The sequence below is a fragment of the Humulus lupulus genome, chromosome 8 (genome assembly GCF_963169125.1).
Source record: "Humulus lupulus chromosome 8, drHumLupu1.1, whole genome shotgun sequence".
Lineage (NCBI taxonomy): Eukaryota > Viridiplantae > Streptophyta > Magnoliopsida > Rosales > Cannabaceae > Humulus > Humulus lupulus.
This window is the reverse complement of record NC_084800.1, coordinates 1,799,875-1,826,292: the sequence shown is the minus strand read 5'-3', so window position 1 is coordinate 1,826,292 and position 26,418 is coordinate 1,799,875. Positions and strand designations below refer to the sequence as shown.

The 26,418-nt window shown below is 34.8% G+C and overlaps 4 protein-coding genes across 4 annotated transcripts; 3 read left to right on the top strand and 1 right to left on the bottom strand.

Annotated features, from left to right (window-relative positions):
* Positions 1-385: 385 nt before the first annotated feature.
* Positions 386-6,166, top strand: LOC133793594 (protein trichome birefringence-like 42). The gene is made up of 8 exons (XM_062230907.1): positions 386-809; positions 951-1,070; positions 1,940-1,989; positions 3,467-3,741; positions 4,263-4,434; positions 4,535-4,710; positions 5,413-5,571; positions 5,660-6,166. Exons 1-8 carry the CDS (start codon positions 386-388, stop codon positions 5,958-5,960), a joined length of 1,677 nt encoding a protein of 558 aa, XP_062086891.1. The 3' UTR covers positions 5,961-6,166.
* A 522-nt stretch (positions 6,167-6,688) lies between these two features.
* LOC133794104 (large ribosomal subunit protein uL13c) lies at positions 6,689-9,418 on the bottom strand. Its single transcript, XM_062231298.1, has 4 exons — positions 9,030-9,418; positions 8,247-8,432; positions 7,575-7,745; positions 6,689-7,124 (listed from the first exon to the last, which is right to left on the bottom strand). Exons 1-4 carry the CDS (start codon positions 9,327-9,329, stop codon positions 7,008-7,010), a joined length of 774 nt encoding a protein of 257 aa, XP_062087282.1. The 5' UTR covers positions 9,330-9,418; the 3' UTR covers positions 6,689-7,007.
* Positions 9,419-19,963: 10,545 nt separating this feature from the next.
* LOC133794102 (protein VTE6, chloroplastic) lies at positions 19,964-22,860 on the top strand. The gene is made up of 5 exons (XM_062231296.1): positions 19,964-20,417; positions 21,064-21,317; positions 21,719-21,842; positions 21,974-22,078; positions 22,466-22,860. The coding sequence occupies exons 1-5, from the start codon at positions 20,025-20,027 to the stop codon at positions 22,559-22,561; spliced, it is 972 nt and encodes a 323-aa protein (XP_062087280.1). The 5' UTR covers positions 19,964-20,024; the 3' UTR covers positions 22,562-22,860.
* A 360-nt stretch (positions 22,861-23,220) lies between these two features.
* LOC133794103 (protein ROOT INITIATION DEFECTIVE 3-like) lies at positions 23,221-26,148 on the top strand. Its single transcript, XM_062231297.1, has 2 exons — positions 23,221-23,859; positions 24,773-26,148. The coding sequence occupies exons 1-2, from the start codon at positions 23,415-23,417 to the stop codon at positions 25,597-25,599; spliced, it is 1,272 nt and encodes a 423-aa protein (XP_062087281.1). The 5' UTR covers positions 23,221-23,414; the 3' UTR covers positions 25,600-26,148.
* The last annotated feature ends 270 nt before the right edge of the window (positions 26,149-26,418 follow it).

Here is a 26,418-nt window from a genome sequence, read left to right as displayed (position 1 = left end):
AATATGGACTTCATAATTAAAAATTAAAGTGTTTAAAAGACAAATATGAATTTTTTAATAACAAAAATATATATAATATAATATTAAATATAGAATTATAATAAAAATAAATAAATAAATAAATAATGACAATAAAATTACTTATATATTTTCAAGCCAAGAAGTTAAACGCCCAGATGGTTTTGGGGCTGGGTTCTTTAAAAGCTTATGGAAAGACATAGGAAAGGAGGTGTCTAAGGCTATTCTTGAATTCTTTAACACAGGACATATACCTAAATCTTTGAATAACACTATCTTTACCCTCATTGCTAAGGTTGACCACCTGACTACTGCAGCTGAGTATAGACCGATTGCCTGTATCGCTATCTACAAATGCATCTCAAAAATGCTCTGTCATAGGCTGGTGGATATTCTTCCTAATCTGATAAACCAGAACCAAGGGGCTATTATAAATGATAGGTCTCTTGCTCATAATGTTCTTATTCTCCAAGATCTCATTAAGGGATATAAAAGGAAACATAGTTCATCCCGTTGTCTGATGAAGATTGATTTGAGCAAAGCCTATGACTCCGTAGATTGGGATTTCTTGGAGAATTTGCTGAAAGCATTAAGGTTTCCTGGTCGTTTTATCAGATGGGTCATGATCTGTATGAGAGGTTCTTCCTACTATCTAATGATGAATGGGCGGCTTCAAGATAGTTTTCAAGGTGGTAAAGGTCTTCACCAAGGTGACCCCATTTCACCTTTACTATTTGTAATAGTTATGGAGTACCTTACCAGATCTCTTTTTCAAGCTGCTAAGGATAAAGGTTTCAAGTTTCATCCTTTATGCAAAACCTTAAACATAATTAGTCTCTGTTTTGCTGATGATCTTCTTATTGTTTGTAAAGCTAATACCAGCTCTATTTAGATTATTCAACATACCTTAGATGCTTTATCCTCTGCTTCAGGAATGGTTATCAATAAAAATAAATCTAGAATTTACTTTGGTGGTGTTTCGGACCCAGATAAAAGTATTCTGCTGAATCTCTCTCAGCTGGCTGAAGGGGAGTTTCCTTTGACTTATCTTGGTATGCCTTTGAGACCAACAAAATGGAAAGCAATGAATTGTGATTTAATCGTTAAGAAAATTAGACAGAGACTGTTTGTTTGGGCTAGCAGGAACCTTTCCTATGCAGGGCGTGTCCAGCTGATTCAAACTGTTCTGTTGGGCATTAGGAACTATTGGATGATTATTTTTTACTTACCTCAGAGTGTCATTTGAGAGATTGACCACCTTTGTAGAATGTTTTTATGGGGAGGAAAAGGTACTAGGAGCAAGTTTCATCTTACTTCTTGGGAGCAAATCTATAGCCCAAAAAGTCATGGAGGTTTAGGTTTCAAGGAGGGGTCTCTTTGGAATAGAGTAATGATTGCCAAATTTATCTGGGCTATTTCCTCTAAACAGGATTTTCTTTGGGTAAGTGGGTTAACTGAATTTACTTGAAAGGGACTCAGATTTGGGATTATTGGTTGCACCAAGATTCAAGTTGGTTTTGGAAAAAACTGCTCAAGATAAGTAAATCTTTGTCTACTTCTCTTCTGGAATCAGTTACAATTCAGGGGAAATTGAATCTTAACAGGCTTTATTTTTTGTTTCTTCCTGGCACGCCAAACCCAAGTATGAAATCTGTCTGGTGCAATATTTCAGTGCCTAAACACAGATTCATTTTATGGCAATCTTTTCATCAAAAGTTGCCCACTAGAGATCTCTTGCATCACTGTCACATAACTCTTCCTTCTCTGGTGTGCCTGATCTATGAGCTTGAAGAAGAGAGTCATTCTCATATTTTCTTTGAGTGTGTCTTTTCAAAGAGAGTGGTTCAGTATGTTTTTGAGTGGTTATGTGGTCTCTGTTGGCCCTCAAATTTTACTGAATGGTGTAATTGGTTGTCTGCAGACAGGAAAAGCTCTAGGGACTGGGTCACTGTAGCTGCTCTTGCTGCTTCAGTATATTTCATCTGGTATACCCGTAATAGATGTTATTTTGACAACAGTTGCCTCACGATTTATTATGTTGTTAATCTGATTAAAAATTCTGTAATAGCTAGGATTCTTGATCTTAATCTTAGATTCAAGAATTTGTCTTCTAGAGCTATACTCAAGATACAATTTATTTCTAGCTTGTAATTGAGGGGCAGCTTTAGCTCTGGCCTGCAGTTGTATTGTCTGTTTGATCAATAAAATTTCTTTTTCTTGATAAAAAAAAAAATTACTTATATATTATATATTGTATTATTTCTTATAAAAAAATTTGTTTTATAATTTTAAGAATTTGAAAAAACTTAACTTAAAACAAAGAAAAAAAAATAGTCTTAATTCTATTAAAATAAAATAGATTGTACTAAGTGTAGTTTTTAAAAAAAAAAATAGAATTAAAGATTTAAAATAATAATTTAAATATTTACCTAAAGTCTTAAAAAGTTATTTTTGTATTACTTTAGGGAGGAAAAAAACATGTGTAATATTTATTTATTATTTCCTGTCTTAGATTTTATTCATTATATGTTTTTTTTGGTAGAAATGGTTTTTTTCTATTAATCACTCCTGCTTTCATTGTTAAAAAATTATTATTTATTTATTAATATATATAATTATTATTATTATTTTTCACAAGAAGATTGACTTAGGAGTTAGGCCCAGGGCCAATTAAAAAAAAATCAAATTATATAAAATAATAACTCATTCACCTCATATAAGTTATAACTGTTCTGTTAACTTCTCTACATTCCCTTTCTATATTGTTAATTTTTTTTAATGTCTTCTACAGTGTTTTTCAATGGATTGTGGATACAAGGGGCCAACAAATCTTAGTAACAAACATATTCCAATGAATAAAGAGACCAATAAATCACAACAACAAAAACTCCCCAACAAAAATTTATTCTTTGATTCAAAAACAACATTCTTTAAATCAATGTTATAATTTTATTTAAAAAACAAAATGTGGAGAAGTAATAACAGCAAAACAAAATACGTTATAATTTTAAATAAAAGTTTTTTTTTTTTTATTGGTAGAACATTATTAGACAGAAAATATATACTGAATTTGAGTCCATCCACATATACTATTGCCGGCTGTGAAAATATATTTCCTATTTTAAACTTTGTTATACATATCCTTTTACTCAGACAAATTAGTCCTTTTCTTTGGAAAAACATAAAATCTATGAGTACATTTCCATATATACCAACAACACAGAGATATTTTACTTTATCTTAATAGAAACTAAACTAGAATATTATAAAATCTCTTTCCAAAAGAGGATATATCATATAGCAAAAAATTCTTGGTAATTGCTCCCAAATCTTTCTCTCTTTCTCTGTCTTAAAGATTGATTAATTTACATTGTATGTATACATACATTGAAATTGAATTAGACTGTAAAAATCAGACATTCCAATAAGCTGTTATGTTTTGCTATAGGCAATAATCTCATTATCATCAATGGAATATTGGTGGTTTGGTTCTATGGTGGTGGTGCTGGTAATCTTATCAGCCATGCAACTAGTTTCTTCTGAAGAAAATGGCCAGAACTGTGACTTTTTTGAAGGGAGTTGGGTATTGGATAACTCATCATCTTCTCCTCTTTATGATGAAAATAGCTGCCCCTTCATTGGTTTCAATTGCCTCAAAAATGGTAGACCTGATAAGGACTACCTCAAATATATATGGAAACCCAAGGATTGTTATCTACCAAGGTATAATAATATACATGTACATATATTCTCTTAGTCTTAACTTTTTCAATGAGTTTTTTCTTTACTTTTTATATTTAGTGAATGGTAATGATAAAAATCTCTTGTTCAAATCCCATTTTCTCAAAGCCAAAGGGTGCATCATGCATGGATTTTTAGTTCAGCTCAGATTTTGACACTGGTAAAGCACAAAATGATTTTATTGCAAAACTATGAATTTATATCAATGTATGATAAGTTTTTACAATTTTCATGTTTCGTGTGTAATTAGTGTATCATTTCTTTTAAAATAACCAATATTTTATAGCTATTTTGGTTTCGGACAATTTTAGACATCTTGTCAAAAAATTCAGTAGACAAATAATCGAATTTTTCATATGAATAACATTTTACAAAAAATTATCAAAAGGATGTTAGAATACAAAATTACTTAAAAGAAAAAAAGTTCATTCTTGTCAATTTCTCTAAAAAAAAAATATTAGTGTGAATGTCACTATTAAATTAGATTAAAATTGTTACTTCAGGTTTGATGGTCGAGATATGTTGGAGAGAAACAGAGGGAAAAAAATAATGTTTGTTGGGGACTCACTCAGTAACAATATGTGGCAGTCACTCACATGCATGCTTTACACCGCAGTCCCAAATTCTAAGTACAACTTAACTCAGTCTGGTTGGCTTCACACATTTTCATTTCCGGTATACTATTTGACTGACTATCTGTAATGTTAATTAAGACTACATATCATTTTAATCATAATATCTTTACATAATTTCAACTTTGTTGTTTGTGATGTAGGAATACGATGTGTCAATTATGTTTCAAAAAAATGGGTTTCTGGTAGATTTGGTTCAAGAAAAAATAGGGACAGTGCTAAAGCTGGATTCCATCAGCTACGGCAAAGAATGGAAGAAAGTAGACACGGTCATCTTCAACACTTATCACTGGTGGACTCATACTGGTCGCACTAAAACGTACGTTTTATACTAAAAAACTAAAGACATAAAGACTCATAAGATTATACTTTTTTATACTTGTGTTTTGTTGCATTATCTGTTTGACCATTTATTTTGACAAATTACTTTTTAGATCTTGTGTTTTGTAAATTAGTTTAAATAGACTTATAAACTCAATTTTAATCAAAGTTTTTAACTAAAATCACAAATATTTCACCAAACTAACTACTAATAACAAAAACACAACCAATCATGTTGTATAACAACTGTGTTGTTATATTTAATTTTTTGTTCATCAAAATTGGATTTAAGGATCTATTTTAACCATTTTGCAAAACACAGATCCAAAAAAATAATTTGTCCAAACACAGAATACAAATAGATAATAATTAGACAAAACACAATATAAAAAATATATAAAACCCTATAAACTATATAGGATGCTACTAATACTCATGTGAGTTGTATGTGAAAACTTAGTTGTAGGGCCTAACCATCATTCACTCATTCATGTCAATATGAAACTATAGTGATACATTTACGCATCGAGAAGCACAATATCTTTCTCATGTGAGTTTTATCATATGATCCTTATTCATGATGAGTAATTTACTCTTATACCCTTGAACAATACCTGTTCTTACTTACTGTCAGACATTACAAATTTTTTTGTTAGTTTGGAATCAATAACTAAACAGTCTTATTATTTTGGTGTTGCAGATGGGATTATTTTCAAGTGGGAGATAAGATAGTGAAAGAAATGAATCGTTTATTGGCTTTCAAAATAGCTTTAACAACATGGGCTAAATGGGTCGATACTAATATTGACACTTCAAGGACTAGAGTGTTTTTCCAAGGAGTTTCAGCTGTTCATATCAAGTGAGCCCTTCTTCTACTTGTGTTATTCAACACTAGCTTGCTGATCTCTGTTTATAAGCATGTATATTGATGGATTCACTTCTTTTAGTGGCTCGGAATGGGGTGATCCAAAGGCAAGGAATTGCCAAGGGCAAACCCAACCTGTCAAGGGTTCCGAGTATCCAGGCCCTACCCACCCAGGTGAAGTCATTGTAAAGAATGTAACAAGTTCCCTTGGAAAGAAGGTCTATTTGCTGGACATTACATTGCTCACACAGCTGAGAAAAGATGGTCATCCTTCCCTCTATGGTACCATAAACAAGACCTCAGTGGACTGCAGCCACTGGTGTCTACCTGGTGTTCCTGATGTTTGGAATGAAATCTTGTATGCAGTTTTGCTCAGCAGTTAGAATTGAACTCATAATTAGGCAGTGAAACAGTTGTCTTTTGTTCAAATGCCAATAAAGCAAAAACTTAAACCTGGTCTTGGTCTTGGTCCTGGTCTTGGTTGGAATGAGATCATTAACACCTGCAAGGCAAGCACCGAAGAACAAATCTTCACATGTTTGAGTCTAGATCATGATTAGTCAATGATAAAAAAATGTTGGAGCTAGATAAAAACTCTCTTTTCTAAAATATCGGTAAGGCGTATTGCCAGTCCAAGTAGCTTCTTAGACAATGGGAACTTTGCTTTCTGGTTGGGAAGCAAAGATGAGAGTTGTTGAAGAGCCATTTTTAAGGTTGTGAAAGACCTATTACTGGATAATTATGGGTAGAGCCAAAGAGTGTGAACTGTACAAGTTAACAATAACATTGATTAAATGAGGGAAGAGGCTCCGGTCATTCGGGAAGTCCCTCCGAGGACGACTCCCATACAATTCTTGCGAGAGCTGGAGAAGCGTCTACGGGTAAAGCACCGTATCCATATAACCCAAGTGGTAAGGCAACGGGTTTTGGTTTGAGAATTTTTATGAAAATAGAATAATAGTTTAAACTAAATAGAATCATGATCTAAAGGTAGCCATTAAACATAGTATAAAAAACTAGATCAATCGGTGCATTCGTTTCCAATTTAGTGATTTAATCCGATATAAATATTCGAAAAAAGGTCGGGAATGCCTCCTCATACCCCAGTACAGTCACAAACATAAATGTTTATTGCTGAGTGAATAAGTTAAATGATGCTGTAATATTAATTGCATATCAAAATACAAATACAGGTAAGTAGCTGACACCTACAAAATAAGCATCTTCTCAAATTGGCTGGACAATGGAAGGAAAGAAAATAGAATGATAACACAAGCATCACCAAACAGGACACAATATAAGCAAAAGGCTTCCACATGGTAAGTTGAGGCATGAAACTCAAGACAGTAACCAAAAACACGAAGGCGTTGCTTCCATGGGCTAAAAGTGTACTGTTCATTGAATCTTGTTCTAGACTTGTTGCTTCAAGTCTATCTTTGCTTCTGTATTCTTTTGTCCTTTATGGGCAAGTCAACAGGCTGCTGGGCCTCGTGAGGATGATCTGGGCCCTTGTAAACCTTCAGGTGGTTGAAGAGTGCTCTGCCAAGCTGCACAAACCATTATCCACTTAAGAATTGAATAGGGGCAGCTATTTGACAATTCCTGCACTATCCTTCCTAAGGTAATGGGATGAAGGCAAGACTATACGGTCACAAAATTAATTATGATTATGCTTAACCCAAAATAATACATTCAACAAAACTACATAATACTGCAAAGCAAGACTATCTCATTTCTTGTGGCAGGATGGTAGTTAAAACTGCAGAGGTTTAATAATGGCTTTCATGAAAAAGTAACTGCTTTAAAGCACATAACTCATCCAGTTTTTATCACACAAAACACCAATTACCAAATTTTAGTACATTCCTCATCTTAAACTCAGTAATCTAACCGTAAAAGACACAAAATAACTTTCCATAATTAGTGCGTGTTTCCGATTATCTACATGCATATCAGTTACGACAACAAATATAGACAGACTTAGATTAGGAACTCACCCTCCCTTTGGGAAGCATTCCACGAACAGCATGTTCAATAATTCTTTCTGGGATTCTCTGCTGTAACTGGTCAAAAGTTTCCACAGTCATACCACCAGGTCTTCCTGAATGCCTTCTGTAGAGCTTTTGGGTTCGTTTCTTTCCAGATACAGCTACTTTTTCTGCATTCACCTGTAGTTCAAGCTCGAAAATATTATTTCATCCTCTTTGACATTACTAATATATATAGACGTATTGATATACTAATAAATGTGCATCAATATGTAAACCTATCCACTTATGTTTGTGGATGAGAAGAAAAAAATAGTTGTTTCACAGCATCTACTTCTGGTCAAGAGAAACCAGTACCTAGTTCTAGTTGCTAAAAAATGGTATTTAGTATAAGCAAATGCTAATGACAATGATTAAACTTAGAGGTTACGGCTATTTAATGGAAAAACTAAAAGCAATAACAGTACAAGCTAATAAAAAGAGAGAGAGAGATGCTACAGGAGTCACACAATCCATCTGAACAGTATTCTGAAATTCATGAGATGTAGCACTATGCAAGCACCACAAGTATGTGTTGATCATTTCATATACTCCAAAGAAATAATTGTGACACAGCTTACACTTATTCCCTGTAATTTTGAAGAAATTACCTATGCATACATAACTAAGTAAACTACTTACCACAATAACGAATGCCCCCATGTCCACACTAGGAGTATATGTAGCCAAGTTTTTCCCACGGATGTGATTTGCAATTGTTGATGCTAGCCTCCCAAGAATTTTGTCTGTTGCATCAACAATATACCATGGTTTTTCAGTGTTGATGTGATCCACTGCTTTCGGATACCAAGTCTTGTTCCAAATGTCCTGCAACATCAAATGGAAGAGAGGTTCTTTTAAAACATATCTAAGTGAAGCAAGTTTGCAGAAAAGAGCTGCAAAATCTCAGCTTTAGGTGAATTATGCAAAGGGTCCACATTAAAAAGTATTAGAACAGCACTATATCTTCTTAATTGTGCTTCTCCACCTTCAGTTTCCACTCATAAAGAACTGAAACCTTTTAAGCAAGTTTAAAAGCATCACATAAGTTCAAATCCTTCCTACAGACTGGTAATGAACTTTATTAAAAGAAGTTACTTTCAGAAAAATAGAACATTATAACACCATGTACAATTTACTTTCAAATAAATGGTATTAGACGATAATGATTGAATAGGCAACCAGTTATTATGACTTTGAATCCCCTAAAAAATGAGAAACAAAATTAATAACTTAAACCCATTTTTCTTTATAATGCTTCAGAATTCCAGAAAATTCAAATGCATTTTGCTTAGCTAAGGTCACATTCGCTTTCTGGGTCCAGAATGTGACATAAAAAATCCCATATCTTCATTTTCTAAGTAAACAAAAAGGTAATTCATAAAAGAAAGACGGTGTAGTAGTTAAAAAAAAAAAAAAACATACAGGGCCACCAGCTTCATCCTCATCGAACATCCAGCGCTGGTCAAGGGGAACACGAGAAATTTCCTGGCTACGGACCTGTAAACTCCTTCTCCCATTGTCACCAGTTAGATGAAGTTTGGCTATGGCGGAGGTGGTAGGGAGCCAAGGCCCTTTGGAAAGGCTCACCGAGAAGCCAAGGAAAGGGGTCTGAGAGCTGTTGAAAGAAGGGGAGAAGGAGGGCCTTGAGGACGAAGGTAGTGATGAAGACGACGATGGTAAAATGTACGAACACGATGAAGCTGAGACTGAGAGTATCGTCATTTTCTCTCGTCTCTGGTCTTTCTCTTAGTTTGGGTTATAGTGTTGGCCGGATGATAAAGCGGATAAGATTGCCGAGCCAAAACACTACCGCTCACTTTCGCCCTCTTGCTATTTTATTTATTATTTTTTTTAAGGGTTTTAAAAAATAAAAGAAAATAAAATTATGACTATTTTTTATTTGAGAAGTTTTCAAAGTTGAAGGAAGAAAGTTGTTGATAAGAGTAATTGTAATTGTAGTTTATAAATTATGGTTGTTTTATATAGCAGTATATATTAGCTTTTGGAAGTGTTATGGGTTGACACTTTGCCAAAATAATATGATTTTTAAGTTGAGATGAAAAATGTTATATGATTTTTGTGATATGCAATTTTTATGCTGGGATCAGGTTTGGACATCCTTCGGACCAAGTTCGGACTTAGTTCGGACCAAGTTTGGACATAGTGAGAACCTATTCGGTCATGTCTGAAGTTCGGATCTAGTTTAGACTAAGTTTGGACTTAATTTGGACTAAGTTCGGACATAGTTCGGGCTAATTTTGGACATGATGTGAACCTGTTCGGACATGTCTGAAGTTCAATCTTAGTTCGGACTAGGTTTGGACCAAGTTCAGATCAAATTCAGACCTTGTTCAGATCAAATTCAGACCTTTTAAGTTTAACTTGTTCCAGACTTGTTCCGAATAAGTCCAAACCAACCATTTCTGAAGTTGATTCGAATCAAAAGATAGAAATAAAAATTTTCACTTTATATAATTTATTCAATTTTTTTAAAAAGAAATTGTTTTTTTTAATAAATTTCAATTAATTAATTAAGTTATCTAATACAACAAAAATAAGAATCATTGAAGGAATAAGATAAAAAATAAATTGAAAGATAAATAAAATAATTTTAAAATTTTAAAATATAATTACTTATTTACAATTATTGTAACAAATTAGTTTGTAATGCCCTGAATAGCTAATATAGTTACATTGTGTATTTAAATAGTGCTAGACTCTGTAAACGAGTCTTTTGGGCATAAACGTGATTAACGGTTTAAGGTTAAAAATTTTGGTCAAAATGATCAACCACTTCATTAAAACGTTTAATTCCATACATGGGATCCCAAAATAACATTTAAAAGGTTAATTACAACTCAAAAAGTTATAACAAGCCGACCTAAGCAGTAAAATAGGGTTTGACCTTAGTTCCTTCGAGAAACCCCAACCGTGGTGGTCGAGCAGCCGCATATGTACACGCCGTCGCTGAAGCTCTCCAACTCATGGTTGGTCCAACTTATTTTTCCCCTTACCTGCACCACAAAGCACTTATGAGCCGAGGCTCAGCAAGAAAACTTAAACATGCTCATAGGCAGTTAATGTAATATCCAACATTTTCATAATACATTTATTTATTATAAATCAAAGTTTTAATACATAAAATGTACAACTTTACAAATTTAAGAAATAGTAATGGAAAAATAGTGTTTAAAATATGATTTTATGTTTTTAATGAGATTAAAGAAAGAGAAACTTGAGTAGTCAAGTATTGGACCCAAATGTCATATAATTTTAATTGGGGATTTTTATAAAATTAAGAAAGTTTGGCTAAAGGGCTTATTTGAAAAGAATTTTAGTATTTTGGGTCCAAGTGTAATTTTTAAAAATAAATAAATAAATAAATAAAATAAAATAAAATAAAAGGCTTCAGCCTTTCATTTTACCCGAGCCCCTCTCTCTCTCTCCTCAGAAACTCTCTCTCTCTCCTCAGAAACTCTCTCTCTCTCTCTCTCTCTCTCTCTCTCTCTCTCTCTCTCTCCTCTGCGTATTACTGTTGCCGACGACGCAGGAGTACTTTCCGGCCACCATTTTTAGCCACGCGCCGGACCGTTGGATTCAGAGGCCTCCGAACTATCGACTCACGCGGGAATCTAGAGCTCACTCGCCGATTAAACGCCTCAACCACTCGATTTAAGTTCGGCCACCCCGCGACTTCAAAGTTGCGATTCGGCCACCTTGGGCATCCGTTTGCCGATCCGTCACCACCATCGTGCTCCTCGTGTTGTGGGCTTCAAAACCCAATAACTTGTTCCTACATCTACCATAGTTGGGTGGTGGGCCCACCACGAGCCACCGCGATCCACCGTAGACCGACGGTCGAAACTTAGTGTTCGAGGTTCCGAAGTACGTTTTGAGTCTCAGAAAATCATCGTTTGACTTATTGTGGAACCCGATCATTTTGGTATAATTTCTTTAACCTATATATTGTGATTTAATTGTGATTGATTAGAGTAATTGTTATTATGTGTATTTATGGTATATAATTATATATTATTGATATATGGAATATTTTCTGTAATTTACTGGCTGTCTGGGATTATATATATTTTTGATACAGGTTTTGATTTTGGAATTGTCCACTTTATAGCCGTTGTGCTGTCTAATTTTCTAGAAAATATTAGATATTAAATAAAGTATAAAAATACATATTTAATTGATTTTATATTAATATGGAAATTATTATGATTAAGTAATTTTAATTATTATTGTTATTATTTTGTTAAGTAAATCAAGAATACAGATTCATATATATATATATATATATATATATGAAAAGTATGATTTATAGTAAACCTATTATCTAACCATTATTATTGTATATTAATATTTGAATATTAAAATAATATCAAATATTAGTTTCTTACAGTTATTGATATTTGTAAGACCAGTGCAGTTTGGAGAAAGTATATTTATTATATCACTGGAATTGATATTATGACTAATTAATAATAATATAAATATTTATATTTATATTATTATCATTATATTGATTATGACAACTTTATGTTAAAAATATGATTTCTTTTATAAAATGACTATTTGAATATATACATCCATATACGTATTGCTATTGAAGTATTTTGTTATTAATATCGAAATAAGTTTAATTATAGACGATAATTATTATTTTTGTTGGGATTATTATTATTATTATTATCATAAGGGTACATTATCTTATGAGCAAGGTTTAAAGCATGGTTTTATATGAAGAGTTAATTGCATTACATTGATAATAATTTATTATTATCATTTATATAGTTTCTGGTATTATTAATATACACTATCAATAGTGTATATTTATGATTTTGATAGAATTTAATAAATGATGTGCCTTGAATAGGATTTGTATGGATTTGATTGATTGACTCTTGGTGAGGAATTTTAAAATAAGCTAAGGACCTAAGGTAAGTAAATCTCACCTTTTGTGCTTAAGTGTAAGATGCATGACTACATTGATTGTGTACATCTGATGAGTTAAGTATGGTATGATGATGATGCATATGATAAGTATGTGAAGAATGGTTATATGAATATCATGATAGTGTTGTGTGATATGACTTTGATGAATTCTGTGATATGTGAAAGATGTCTTACTTGGTTAAGAATGATATGAATTATGTGCAAGTATGTGTTCTTATGTTGATGGATATGTGGATTACTCTATGTTCATGATTTGTTATATGTTATGATATATGAAGCGTTTAAGTTTTTAGGCTGGAAACCTTAGACCTGAGCCATAGCTCTACGTTAAGGTATAACAACGCCACCAACCCAAAGCTTCATGTATTATGACTAAAGATGTTTTGAGTTATATGAGATGTGATACAATGCCTTGATTGAATACCATCAACATCAGTCATGAACACGAACATTGGCATTTCAGCATCAGCATGTATGCATGGCATGTACAGTTATGTGATACATTATTATGTGATATAAGACCATGCATATGAATATGAGAAAAGTTATGAAATGTCTTGAAAAGTCTTATGTAAAGTTAAACATTTTAATGACACAAGGCTTAAGCAAAGTGATAATAAGATGTTTAAAAAGGGTGCCACTGTTTTGATGGAGCAATCAAGTAAGTTCAGTAAAGAAGACGGAAGTCTATAAGACTTATAGTGGCTGCCCACTAGTGTGGGCTAGGTCAGAGTTGACCATTCAGATATGTTTGCCATGTTTCCGTCTTTCTCCTCCATATGTGTAATAAGTATGGCAGCTATGGCAACGATGAAATGAGTGTTATGATGAGCCTAGCTGAGATGATGGCTAGCCGGAGGAGAACCCATGGGATTCTATATGATATGTGTAACAAGCCCTGCAGGCATTGGCTGAATCAAACAGTGTGCACAAGTGATATTGGGCCCATAAAAATGTGAAACTAAAAGAAAGAGCATAAAAGTAAAGTTTGAAAGTGCATGAGCAATAAATGAAATGCATAAGTATATAAGTCAGCATATTAGTATATGTGCACTACAAACTCACGACATTCATGTGTATGTGTATGCATGAGATTTGCTTACTGAGCGTTAGCTCATTATGTTATTTTCCAACATTTTTCCAGGTGTGGCTTTAGCTGTTGAGCAACTTGTGGAGCACGGACTCAGTAGCAATGCAATAATGGTTTAGAGTTTTCATATGGCTGCCTTAAATTTAAAGTATTCATACGTGTAATAATTTCTTCTAATAAGTTTATATAAAAGTTTTAAATTTTTCTGTATTTCTTCGTATCATTTTATTTAATTCTTTTGGTCAAGTGCCTTACATACTCGTAAACCCTAGAATTACGAGTATGTGGCAGACGTACCCTACCTTAGGGACGTTACAGTTAATAACATATCACATAATCATAATAAGCATGACTAGTCGTAATAACCCTACTCTTGCTTGCATTTTATTCAGATAAGTGACTACATTGTCACACCGTGGCCCGTTGCCCTAGATACATGACCATAGAGTCACACCAGAGCCCATTGCCCTAGGATATAGGATTATAGAGTCACCCTGGGGTCCATTGCCCTATCCTCTGCATAACCAGCCTTAAAGCTGGCCCAGCATACCTGCCGCTTTATTTTCCAAGCGACCATAAGGTCGGTCAAGCGTATATCACTCTCCTAATTAGGCCTAACCATATCGGCATGCGCTCTGCCCACTATTTCCGCCATTGACTTATAAGTCAATGCTTTCGACCAGCACTTAGCGCATTATTGCCTCCCTTGACTTATAAGTCAAGCCTTTTCAATCAGATAATGCAGACAAGCATACATCATTTAACAATTATCCAGATACAGAGTATTCAAACACGCTTAATCAAACAATCATATGCATAATCATAATCATGCACATTCATAGTGGCCTGAGCCCTAATCATATCCATATTTAACAACCAGGCCAAGCCCTAATCACATATATATTGTATTGGGTGTAGTTTTCTTACCTATGGTCCAAGAACAAGTTAATTAACAACAACCCTTGAGCACAATTGTAATGCCCTAAACTCCAGGGACCGTTACGGTGAGCATTTTAAACAGTGCTAAACTCACTAATCGAGTCATTTGGCCATAATCGTGTAACTAAGTATGATTAGCAGTTTAGGGTTAAAAATTTTGGTTAAGATACAACGTTTCACTAAAACGTTTACCATATACATTGGGATCCCAAAAATATAATTCAAATGTTAATTACAACAAAAGATTTACAACCAGCCGACCTAAGCGGCAAAATAGGTTTTAACCCTAGTTCCTCTTTAAACCCTCGGTCGTGGCGGTCGAGCAGCCGCATATATACACTCTCCAACTCAAGGATGGTCCAGCTTTCTTTTGCCTTTACCTGCACCACATAGCACCCGTGAGCCGAAGTTTAGCAATAAAACTCAATATGCTCATAAATAGTAATAACATGTTACAAAATCATAACAAGCATGCCTAGCAATAATAGCCATATTCAAGCATGCAAATAAGTCCAAATAATGATGGTTGTGGGCCCTGCCCTCCTATATGGATGACTATCAAGTCAATCCAAAACAGATGAGTGATTAACACTTTGAGGTTCTGATAACCATGTTGGGATTATAGCCTCAAACCAGATGAGTGACTAAGGAGTAAGTCACTAACAAGGGTTCCGCACCCTTAGCCATGTGACGATACAGTCACTTGGGCCTTCTGACCCTGGCTCAAATGAGTGAGTCACTAACATGGGTTCCGCACCCTTAGCCATGTGACGATGCAGTCACCTGGGCTTTCTGGCCCTGGCCCTGGCCCTGGCTCTGGATGACTAGCCATTAGACTAGACAAGCGCTTTTAGTTTTCATCGAACTTGAGGTCAGTCAAACATTAATGCTCATGATGAGTCATTCAATGCTTATGTCGATTAGATCTAATCTTTTTCGACTTGTGTTAAACACGCTAAAACCGTTCTTGACTCTTAAGCCAATACCATACGACCAGTGCTCAGTACTACTGCCGAACTTGACTAGTAAGTCACAACTTCACAGTAATACTGACACCATTGCCAATTCTGATTAATGAGTTAATGCCATTCACAAGTAAGCAATGCAACCAGGCATATATCATATGTCAAATATCCAAATGTAAGGCATTCAGCATGCTTACTTAACAGTCGCTAGCATAATTATGATCATGCACAAATGGAGAGACTCAAGCTCTGAACAATCTCATATTCAACATTCATGTCATGCCCTAATCACATGTTTCTCATGCATCACATGCATTACATACTGGGTGTAGTTTTCTTACCTCTGGTTCGAGCGAGAAATACGTTAAGAACGATTCTTGAGAACGATCAATCCTTTAATCCCTTAGCGATCACCCATTCATAACCAAATATAACTTCCATCAGTGAAAATGAGCAACAAAAGGTTCAAGATCTAAACCTCACTCTTGAAACCTCAAATTGTACTCAAACGGTTGGTAGATTCGATCCCGAACCTTAGGAATTGAAACCCCAAGCCAAAAACCCTCAAAAGTGCCCAAAATATGCATAAGGAAAAATAGGGTAGCGCTGCCCCCCTAGCGCCCCAACGCTACAACCAGGGCAGTCTGGCCCTGGACAGCGCTGTAGCGCCCTCCCTTGGGCGCTACAGCGCTAAGACTAGGTTGAAACAACCCTGGTTCTTCCTCCTTCGAGTTTTCCATTTCCAACCTGAAAAACATGCTTCCAAAATCCATCCAAACCCCCAAATGAACCCAAATATCTATTTTACATGTCCTAGGCATCATGACCTAACCAAACTTTGCCAAAAACCCCATTGAATTCTCAACTTTCAAACCAACTGAACTCAATAAGAAAAACAGAGCAAGAACATGAGTTTTAATGGCTAGAAACTCACCTCAATCTCAATATCACATCCTCTTCAACGGTAGAACATAACTCTAGATCATCAAAGCTTGGTTCCCTAGCTTGGTTCCTCAAAAGAAGCTTCAAAATTCAAAAGAAAAAGAAGAGAAAATGATGATCGGGAGAAGGTGAAGGTGATGCTCTATTTTCTACAGCCTTCTACAGCTTTAATGGTTCATATATATCTTAAGGTCAAAAGACCAAAATGCCTCCAAGCCTATTTAAAACCCTTAACAGCCACCAAGGGCAAAATCGTCATTTCCCACCTATCTCGTTAATCATAATTAACACCATCCAATTCTCGTTATTCCCAATATTCTCAAATACTAATAAATCATATCCTATTACCCTTTAATTCTTGGTAATGTTCTAATCACCAAATTACCCCCGAGACTCACACCGAGCCTCGAAATTAACCCCGTTATAACCAAACTGATAACTTGCATTCCGAGATCGTCTCATGCCAAAAAGCTCGAACAAATCCACATATAATGTGGTCTTACTCACAATTCACCAACATGCATGAAAATACACAATTACGCCCTTAACGGGCCAAATTACCAAAATGCCCTTATAATTAAAAGTGGACCCAAATGCATGCATTTATCATCATATAATAATATAATTCACATAAACATGCATATAATCATTTAATGGCATAATAAATCAATTATGGCCCTCCTGGCCTCCTAATAAAGGTCATAAACCTTATTAGGAAATTTGGGTCATTACAACGATCCCATATCGAGCCCTAGTGGTACCCTATCACAACCATAATAAGCGATATCCATCAATATCGAGTAAATAAAGACTTCCGGAATCCCAATTTGAGTTGCGGTGCCCCTCACTAAGTGTTGCGACTCTCCTCAAGTCAGAGAGCCCTGACCCTATTTCACTGGACACGCGTCGGGGCGCAGCCCACCAAGTGTCACAGCGCCATGGCGGTTCAGATAACTGTCTTGGCCTTTGAGTTCATGAGGGTTGCTATGCCCCAAGAACAGGGCCGTGACGCGACCTTGTAAACCCAATTTTTCAAACATTTCCCCCAAACCAATTCCCTCAAAATTCAACCCAAAGCAGTACCAAACCCATAATTGAGTCCCAAAACATCATCAATACATTATAAACATCAAAATCCAACCTTAAACTTAACAAACTATCCACCAAATACAAAATTCAAGCCTTGAGTTCCAAAACTCAAGAAAACTCCAAACCAAAATTTCAACAAAAACAGGGTTTAAATCTTACCTCAACTAAGAATTACGACCCCTGAGCTGTTTCTAATCCAATCTGAGCCTCAAAACAGCAAGCCACTCCAAATCTCCACTTGGAGCCAAAGCACAAGAACAAGAGAGAGAGTAACGAGAGAAAGGAAAATAGTGAGTGTTTTTGTGTGTTTTCTGGTTACTTTTGAGGTTTCTGATAGACTAAGTCTATCCATGGGCATGAAAAGACTAAAATGCCCCTAGGTCTAAACTTTCCTCTCAAAGCCCACTAAGGGCAAAATCATCTTTTGCCACACTTCTCGCTAATCACAATTAACGCCTCATAATTTTTTGTTAATTCCAATATCCTCAAATAATCACCAAATAATTTCCCATTACCCGATAAATCCCAGTAATGTACTAAATCTACAAAATATCCATAGGCTCACCCCAAGCCGAGTATTTGACCTCGTTATGACTAAACTACTAACTTGTTCCCTAGGATCGTCTCGTGCCGAATAACCAAAATATATTCACATAATAATGTGGTCTCAATCATAAAACACACACACACACACATATATATATATATATTTAAATATGTCATCAACTAGCCAAAATTACGAAAATGTAATTTTAATAAGAAACGAGCTCACATGCATGCTTAATACACTTAAACATGCCAATATAGTCATATTATAATATAACTCACATAATTCATATAATCATGTATATGATCACATAATAATTCAATTATTGTCCTTTTAAACCCCTAATCAAGACACTAAGCATTATTAGAGAAATTGAGACATTACATAGTTGATTTTCAACATAGTGATTTTTTCATACGTTTGTTAAAAAAATGTATCTACATTACTCCATACATTGTAATTTTGATGTTATCTTTTTCAATTGATTTTTGCTTTTATTCATGATTCCCCCAAAGTTAGAGTAGCCTAGTCTACAATTTTATTTGCAACCGATAATTTTATAGGGGAATTCTTCTATAGGGGCTTCATTTTAAGCCCTACCGATGGGGCTCTCAGTATTCTCGACCCGTGAACAGTTTTCGGCGCGATTTTTTTTATGACCGTGTATATTGTAGTTATTTAGAGCTTCTTGCAAATTTTTAGAAAAGTTTGAATAGTTTACAGTACTGAAAACTAAGTTCAAACATATTGTTGCACGCGTGAATAATTTTTTTTTATGCGTGTGGAAAGCAATATGTTTGAACCTAGTTTTCGGTACTGTAAACTATTTGGAATTTTCTGAAAATTTGCAGGATGCTCTAAATAGCTACAATATACACAGTCATAAAAAAAATCGTGCCGAAAATTGTTCACGGGTCGAGAAACACTGAGAGCCCCACCAATAAGGTTTAAAATGAAGCTCCTATAGAAGAATTGTCCTAATTTTATATATATTTGAATTATGATAATAATTCTTAAATATTTGTGAAAAGTATTCAAATTGATAATCCGTATATATAATATAATGATTTAACTAAAACAATTAAAGTTAATTACCACTATATGATTTAAAAAGTGTACTCACAATATCTACCTAACATCATCTTTAAATTTTAAGGAATAGTTTACCACAAAAACATAAATATCAATAAGTTTTTTTTGTCAAAAATACAAATTACATCAATTGAGAAAAAAAAAAGAAAAAAAAACTTTATTAAAAATTATGGTTTCTAGAGATGCATAAATATATTAAAGACATATCGTTTTGATAGTAACTAATATATTATGCATTACAAACATAGAGGGTTCATACACAATTATAATTTAGTAATTGAATAGTGTGATTGAAAATGTTATTTGCAATAGTATTTTTAATTAGAATGTATTAAAGATATTTATTAAAAAAATTAGCACCACCTTTAATTATGCATATTTCTTTCCTCAAAAGTCAAAACAAAGCAAAATAAATGATTCTAGACATTTAGATAAGTTAGTGCCTAGCTAATACTTTAGTTAAGTCTTAATCATCCTTAATAGAGCCTAGATTAATCTATTACTTAGACTCTTAAATTTAGGTTTAGGAACTCTAACCAACATCACACTCCAAATGATATGAAATGTAATCATCAATTTACAACTTTAATTAGGATCTTCACATTAAGGTTAAAAAAAATTATTTGCTTAGTTTGGAAAAAAAATTATGCAAAATTGATCAATTTTAAATTAGAAAAAAAAAAATTCAATGAAAATGTGTAGTGCCTCTATATAAGCCTCTTCCCTTTTTCTATATCTTAACTAAGAAGCATAACAGATCACACTCAAAATCAAATGTAAAACATTTAAAAATGGCTTTGTCAAGTCTTCTGCTGATGCCCATCAAACCCTCTCCAATTCCTTCATTCCAATTCCAACATTCCTCGCTCTTCTCCTCCAGAAAAACCCTAACCCCAAATCCAAATCCCAATCACAGGCCAGCCACCCCACTCAAGATGTCGACCACGGTCCGGGCGCTGAACCTTCAAACCCTCCTATCCGATGCAGTCAACCTTATTCAGTCCTCCCCTCCTACGTGGCACTCCGCCATTTTCAGCAACTTCGTCATCTTCGTTTTGGGTTCCCCGATTTTGGTCACTGGCCTCTCGCTTTCCGGCATTGCTGCTGCTTTCTTGCTCGGCACTCTCACTTGGCGCGCTTTTGGCTCCTCTGGTTTCCTTCTTGTCGCCACATACTTCGTCCTTGTAAGCAAGATTTCTCCTTTTTTCTAAACAATCATATTTTTATACGTATATATTATATTTAATAAAAACAGTTGGTTGGTGGGTTTTGATAGTTTATATAATTTGATTACGGACTTGTCATTTTCATTGGCTTTTTAAATTTTTGGGTGAAGACAACCAGCATTGTAAATGATCGAATTAGGAAGATTGTCTGGTCGGTTTGTCATGAAACCATTTTATAGCAAAATCCATGTGGAAATCAGACTCTAAAAATTGAACCCTTCATATCAGATAGTGATTAAATTATAATCTTGACTCATTTGATTGCTTAGAATATCATTGATCCTTCGTGCATTTGACGCATCTCATAATTTTTGGAGAATCATGGTTAATTTGAAGATCTTAGGTAGGTTGTAGTCATTCATTGGCTTTGTGGGTGATCCAAGACTCGTCGATTTAATTTAAGAATTATTGTTGCATGCACTTTGACTTGTTGTAATTTTAGTTCTAGATCACAGCCAATCTAATTTGTTTTGCTATCAGATTTGGTTCACTCCTATCTTCCCCACTTCATGTAGAATTTGTTATATTAGGATTAATTGTTAAGTGGCTCCAATATTCAAGCAAATAGTTGCTTAATTTGTAATTGTGTGACCTGTTCTAACAGGGCACAGCAGCAACAAAGGTGAAAATGGCACAAAAGGAGGCTCAAGGAGTCGCTGAGAAGAGGAAAGGAAGACGAGGACCTGGCAGTGTTGTTGGTTCCAGCACTGCTGGTTGTATATGTGCTTTTCTCTCAATATTTGGAGTAGGGGGAGTGGCTTATTCTCGACTTTGGCAATTAGGGTTTGTTGCCAGTTTCTGTACTAAGTTAAGCGACACAGTTTCAAGTGAGATAGGAAAGGCATATGGCAAAACAACGTAAGTTATGTTTTGCTGCTTTTGTGAGTGTTGATTTGGATTGTCTTCATCTATTTCATTAGTATTTACCTCAGCTCTCGTATTCGCCAAGTATCACGTAGGTGAAAACTTTTGAAATCAAATATCATTCATTGGTTGTTTGTTATGGTTTCTACCAAGTTGCTAAGAGTTAAATTTCTTGTATCTGATCCTTTTTTTTCATCAGTATTTCAAATTAGAAATGGTAAAATCATGGCTTTTTTGCTTATTTGAGTAAATTTGTTTTTATTTATAAAAAAAATAGGGGCTTTAATAACCAATAAATGTTTGTTTTAAAGGCAATACTTTCTCGTGTTTTGTTCTTTGCTTTTATGTTAGATAAATAAAAGTTCCAATTTTTATAAGCTGTGCTTCATGTCCAGGTACCTAGTTACAACATTTAAGGCAGTTCCAAGAGGTACTGAAGGGGCTGTTAGTGTTGAAGGAACCTTTGCTGGACTTTTAGCGTCAATTCTTCTTGCATTTGTTAGCTGTCTCATTGGTGAGGTACTCATTACTTTATTCAAACTTCTATCTGAATAAATGTTGTTTGTTTTGCACCTATGTGTTATTTTGGACATTTTCTCATCGTTTACATTGACATTTTTTTCCACTGTTGTAATTTACTTTTCGAACAGATAAATGCACCTGAAGCTGTTATATGCGTAATAGCATCCCAAATTGCTAATCTTGGCGAGAGCATAATTGGTGCTGCGCTTCAAGAGAAGGAAGGATTTCGATGGGTAAGCAACCATGTCAAGACTATTGCTTTCTGTTGGTCCTATCACTTTTTGATTCAGTTCGCATGCGGTAGAAGAACTAGTTGGTTTTTGCATGAATTTGTATATTTTTTGGGGCTGCGTAATAGTTTGATATGGGCAGCCTGAATCAGGATTACTAAACATGTTGCTGGCCTCAATTGAGATATTGAAACATTGGCACTGAGGTATATATTTGCTGCTGGTTTTGCAACTGGGTGCCAGTACTGCAATTTGTTGCAGAACACCCTCCCTCTTTTTTTGCTTTGCTGGTTGACAAGGGTTTAGGATCTGATGAGATAAGCTTTACTTTTGTGGTGTGCCTCTGTTTCAGTGTCTTACAAGCCGCTTCTATTTATCTTTTCATTGCAGCTCAACAACGACACTGTGAATGTCATAAACATATCAATGGGCAGCATTTTGGCAGTGTTGATGCAGCAATTTGTCCTTCAAAACTGGCGGATGTAACCTTTATTAGGCCATTCCCGGCGGGCATCACTTCGGGTGTCTTGACACTGTGCCAATGCCAACAAGTGCTTAAAGAAATCAGTCACTAAAGAATTGCACTAAGGGCATTGTAAAGCATAGTTGTCAATGTTAGTCAAAACGGTGCAACACTGATAATACAAGATAAATGTAAATCTTTTTTCTGTTCTTTTTTCACTCTGTCATGGTAAAAAAAGTTCCACTTATTCACTGAAACATCTCTATTTTTTTCGATAAGGTGAATGTTTAAGTGGTAAAATAATCTCAGTATTGATTAACTACATTTAGGTAAATTTGGTGAGAAAAGAGTTTGGAAAAAAATAGTTTCATAAAATTATTTGTAAGAGACTTTTTGTATAAAAAAATGTCTATATTTATAACTGTTCTAAATTTTATAAAATTATACTTCCATTTAAGATTTATTTTATATAAAAAGATGGTTCTGTGAAATCGTTGAGAATGAATGGTAATTTGCTTTAGCAACTATCAAAAGTCAAAAGATATAATTGTCCACTAGTGCCAGGCATCTCTTGACAACCAAACTAAAGAAGATTCGATATTCAAGGAAAATTCAATCCAACAACCTTCCCAGAAAATGTCCAAACAACAGGACCTGATCAAGTGTTGCGTCACACAAAAAATGCCCTCTAGTGAAAACAGAATTACAGAAGCAGCCAAATCTTTTAGATGAGGAAAACACCTTGTTTTGAACGCCTTTTAAGAACAAACCAACCATAATCATGCAACTCTCGTTTTGCCACCACTTGTAGACTATTTTCTTCCTTTTATTCCATGCTTTTATTAAACATTGTCATGCAGCCAAACTGAAAAAAAAATGTCATCTTCTTCTTCTTCTACTTCTACTTCTTCCCCACATGAAGTCATTCTCACAAGCTCTCCTGATGGCCCCATCATTGCCTACGAAGCTTCCTCTGGCACGGCTGTAACCCGCTTTTCTGCCAGCCGATCGCCTCGGCGAGGCCTCACCCTCGTCGGGAAGACTTCCATTGCAGCATCCCACATCTCTCCTATCACTGCTTCTGGCTCAATTCATCTCTATAACTGGTGGTCTTCTACAGCTTTTCATAAGCTCCCTGTCCCTGAACTTGTGGCCCCTCTTACTGCTACTCCGGATGGTTCTTATCTCTTTGCTGGTGGCCTTTCAGGCAGCGTGTATACACTCTCAGTCGCTTCAGGGGATATCCTCAACTCACTTCCTGCTCATGATAGGCCAGTTTCTTGTCTTACTATCAGTGAAGATGGCTCACTTCTCATCTCAGGTTAGAGCTAATACATGTCTCTGATTAGCTCTGAAAAAAGGGGTTTTTTCTTTAAATAAATAAATGATTCATGAATAGCATACTTCCATACATATACGTACTTTATTATTTTTGTTAAATTTAAACAAAAACACGTCTCTCGAGTCCTGAGAAAATCTTCATCGAAGAATTTTCTTACAGGGGTTTTACTTTAAGCTCTACCGGTAGGGCTCTCAGTATTATCGACCTGTGCAGCACGATTTTTTTTATGATCATATATATTGTAGCTATTTAGAATCACCTGCAAATTTTTAAAAAATTCTGAATAGTTTACAGTATCGAAAACTAAGTTCAAACATGTTGCACGCGTGACTAATTTTTTTTATGCGCGTGGAAAACATGTTTGAAACTAGTTTTCAGTACTGTAAACTATTCGGAATTTTCTGAAAATTTACAGGAGGCCCTAAATAGCTACAATATGCACATTCATAAAAAAATTGCGCCGAAAACTGTTCACGGGTCGAGAAACACTGAAAGTATAAAATTGTCCAATATATTCTCTTTTTATTCGAAAGTATAAAGTCAAAGTTTAATAGGCATCAATATCGAACAAAATAATACCATATCTCCATTGAAAATAATTTAATGGCTCTAACTTTGGGAGTACTATATTTGAAGTAGTCATTAAATATTCAAAATCAGGATACCCAATGGTTACACAGACTTTCATCCTTGTTGTTTTCACTTATTGTTTCTATATGCAAAAGATCGCCTCAGTGGGAGTCCTAGAGCTTTAGTTATATTTGTTTTATGCACCAAAACTACAAAGTAAAGCCTTGGCAAGCATTGAGGCAAAACACTACACATGTATGTAAACAAAAAGACAAAAATGCTAGCAAGGAAAGCCTTGTAACATTTGCAAGTTACCTTTTAGGAAGTGATGATGGCACCATTGTTCTCACACCAATCTTCCAACTTCTGGGGTCAGCAAAAGAAGTTACAAACCACTCAACACACCACAAGTTTTCAGCTCATTCCGATTCAGTCACTGCCATTCTTTCCGGTACTAGATTATGCAACTCCCAGATCATTTCATGCTCAATGGATTCAACCTGTAAATTTTGGAGCCTCATCCGAGGAACCCATCTCAGGACCGTGGTTTTCCCTTGCTCCATTCTGGGAATCACTGTAAACCCATCGGAATCAGAATTTTACGCCGCGGGCTCAGATGGGTCAATCTACAAAGGCTCAATCAGAATGGGGAAGAGAAAATCTCCCAGGAATGGAACAGAGGACGAGCTGGTGAAATGGGCTCAGAATCATCATAACGGAGCAATCGTATCTTTGGCAATGGTGAACAATGGAAGGAATCTGGTTTCGGCTTCTGAAGATGGGAACGTTTGGGTCTGGGAATCTGAAAATGGGCAAGTGGTTTTGGGTCTTGGGAATGAGATGAGAGTGGGCATAAGTGATTTAGTGGTGGCTTCGGGAATGAGAAGCGGGAAAGAGATTGGAATGGGAGTTGGGTATGAGTATGTGTTGTTTGGGAGTGAAGGGGTTGGTTGTTTAAATGTGAAGGAAACGATGGAAATGGAAGATACATTGGCGGTGGCAGAGAAGGATCGGAGCAGAGCAATTGAAATGCTAGAGTCCGCCATTGCTATGTATGAGAGGCTTTTGGAGCTTATTCTTAAAGAAGCCAAAAGAGCTTCTAATACTGGAAGTTGCACTAAAGAAGTAGCCAAAGAAGAAAGAGAATAGCCATACATAACAACATCTTGCAAAAATTAAAATGTTAGCCATATTTGTTGAAAAATATCATTTTATGTGACTCACAATAGTATGTCATTAAAGAATGTCTCTACTCTACACATATATATGAATTTTTTTTATGAATTGAATGAGGAAAGTCCATGCATTTTCCTCCGTTGTTTAGTCTTTATACCCCTCTTCAAGCCATCTTTCGGGTTCACTTCTTGCTAAAAAAATCTACAAGTAGGCCATGCATAATCTTTAACAGGCTCTTTTGGGTCTGATTGTGCATCATATCAGAAGAAACATAACCTTTCTTTAAAAAAGAAAACGCGAGAAAATAATAATAATAATAATAATAACAATAACGTACACTACTTATATAATTTCTTTCATTAAGAAAATATAGTGGAAAAGACCCAAAAAGAAATTAAAACAAAGAAATTTACTCATTTGGTACCTTATGTTTTTGCAAAGTATCATTTTGGTACTCTCTGTTTTCAATAATGCTCATATGGTACCATGTATTTTAAAATTATACATATTTGATACTCTAAACTCAGATTTGATAGATAAAATTTTGTCAATATGATCAAACTATCATCAGTTATATGTAATTAAGTAATTAAATTTAAATTTGAAACTTACATAATTGACGACAGTTTGATTAAATTGGTAAGATTTTATTAATTAAATTTGAATTTAGGGTACAAAATATGTACGATTTTAAAATACAGGATAATATATAAACATTATTGAAAACAAAACCTACTCTTAAAAAAATAGAAAAATGAGGACTTTATCTTTGGGAACCATGATTCAGTTACC

What these genes read in the sequence shown, in the direction of transcription:
- LOC133793594 (XM_062230907.1), top strand. Translation starts at nt 386, where the DNA reads ATGCTCTGTCATAGGCTGGTGGATATTCTTCCTAATCTGATAAACCAG. An exon ending in TTCACACATTTTCATTTCCG is followed by an intron (nt 4,435 to 4,534) that starts GTATACTATTTG and finishes TTTGTGATGTAG; the next exon opens with GAATACGATGTGTCAATTAT. An exon ending in GTTTCAGCTGTTCATATCAA is followed by an intron (nt 5,572 to 5,659) that starts GTGAGCCCTTCT and finishes CACTTCTTTTAG; the next exon opens with TGGCTCGGAATGGGGTGATC.
- LOC133794104 (XM_062231298.1), bottom strand. Translation starts at nt 9,329, where the DNA reads ATGACGATACTCTCAGTCTCAGCTTCATCGTGTTCGTACATTTTACCA. An exon ending in TGGGGGCATTCGTTATTGTG is followed by an intron (nt 7,746 to 8,246) that starts GTAAGTAGTTTA and finishes CTTGAACTACAG; the next exon opens with GTGAATGCAGAAAAAGTAGC. An exon ending in GAATGCTTCCCAAAGGGAGG is followed by an intron (nt 7,125 to 7,574) that starts GTGAGTTCCTAA and finishes TGGTTTGTGCAG; the next exon opens with CTTGGCAGAGCACTCTTCAA.
- LOC133794102 (XM_062231296.1), top strand. Translation starts at nt 20,025, where the DNA reads ATGGCTTTGTCAAGTCTTCTGCTGATGCCCATCAAACCCTCTCCAATT. An exon ending in TTAGCTGTCTCATTGGTGAG is followed by an intron (nt 21,843 to 21,973) that starts GTACTCATTACT and finishes CTTTTCGAACAG; the next exon opens with ATAAATGCACCTGAAGCTGT. An exon ending in AGAAGGAAGGATTTCGATGG is followed by an intron (nt 22,079 to 22,465) that starts GTAAGCAACCAT and finishes TTTTCATTGCAG; the next exon opens with CTCAACAACGACACTGTGAA.
- LOC133794103 (XM_062231297.1), top strand. Translation starts at nt 23,415, where the DNA reads ATGTCATCTTCTTCTTCTTCTACTTCTACTTCTTCCCCACATGAAGTC. An exon ending in TGGCTCACTTCTCATCTCAG is followed by an intron (nt 23,860 to 24,772) that starts GTTAGAGCTAAT and finishes GTTACCTTTTAG; the next exon opens with GAAGTGATGATGGCACCATT.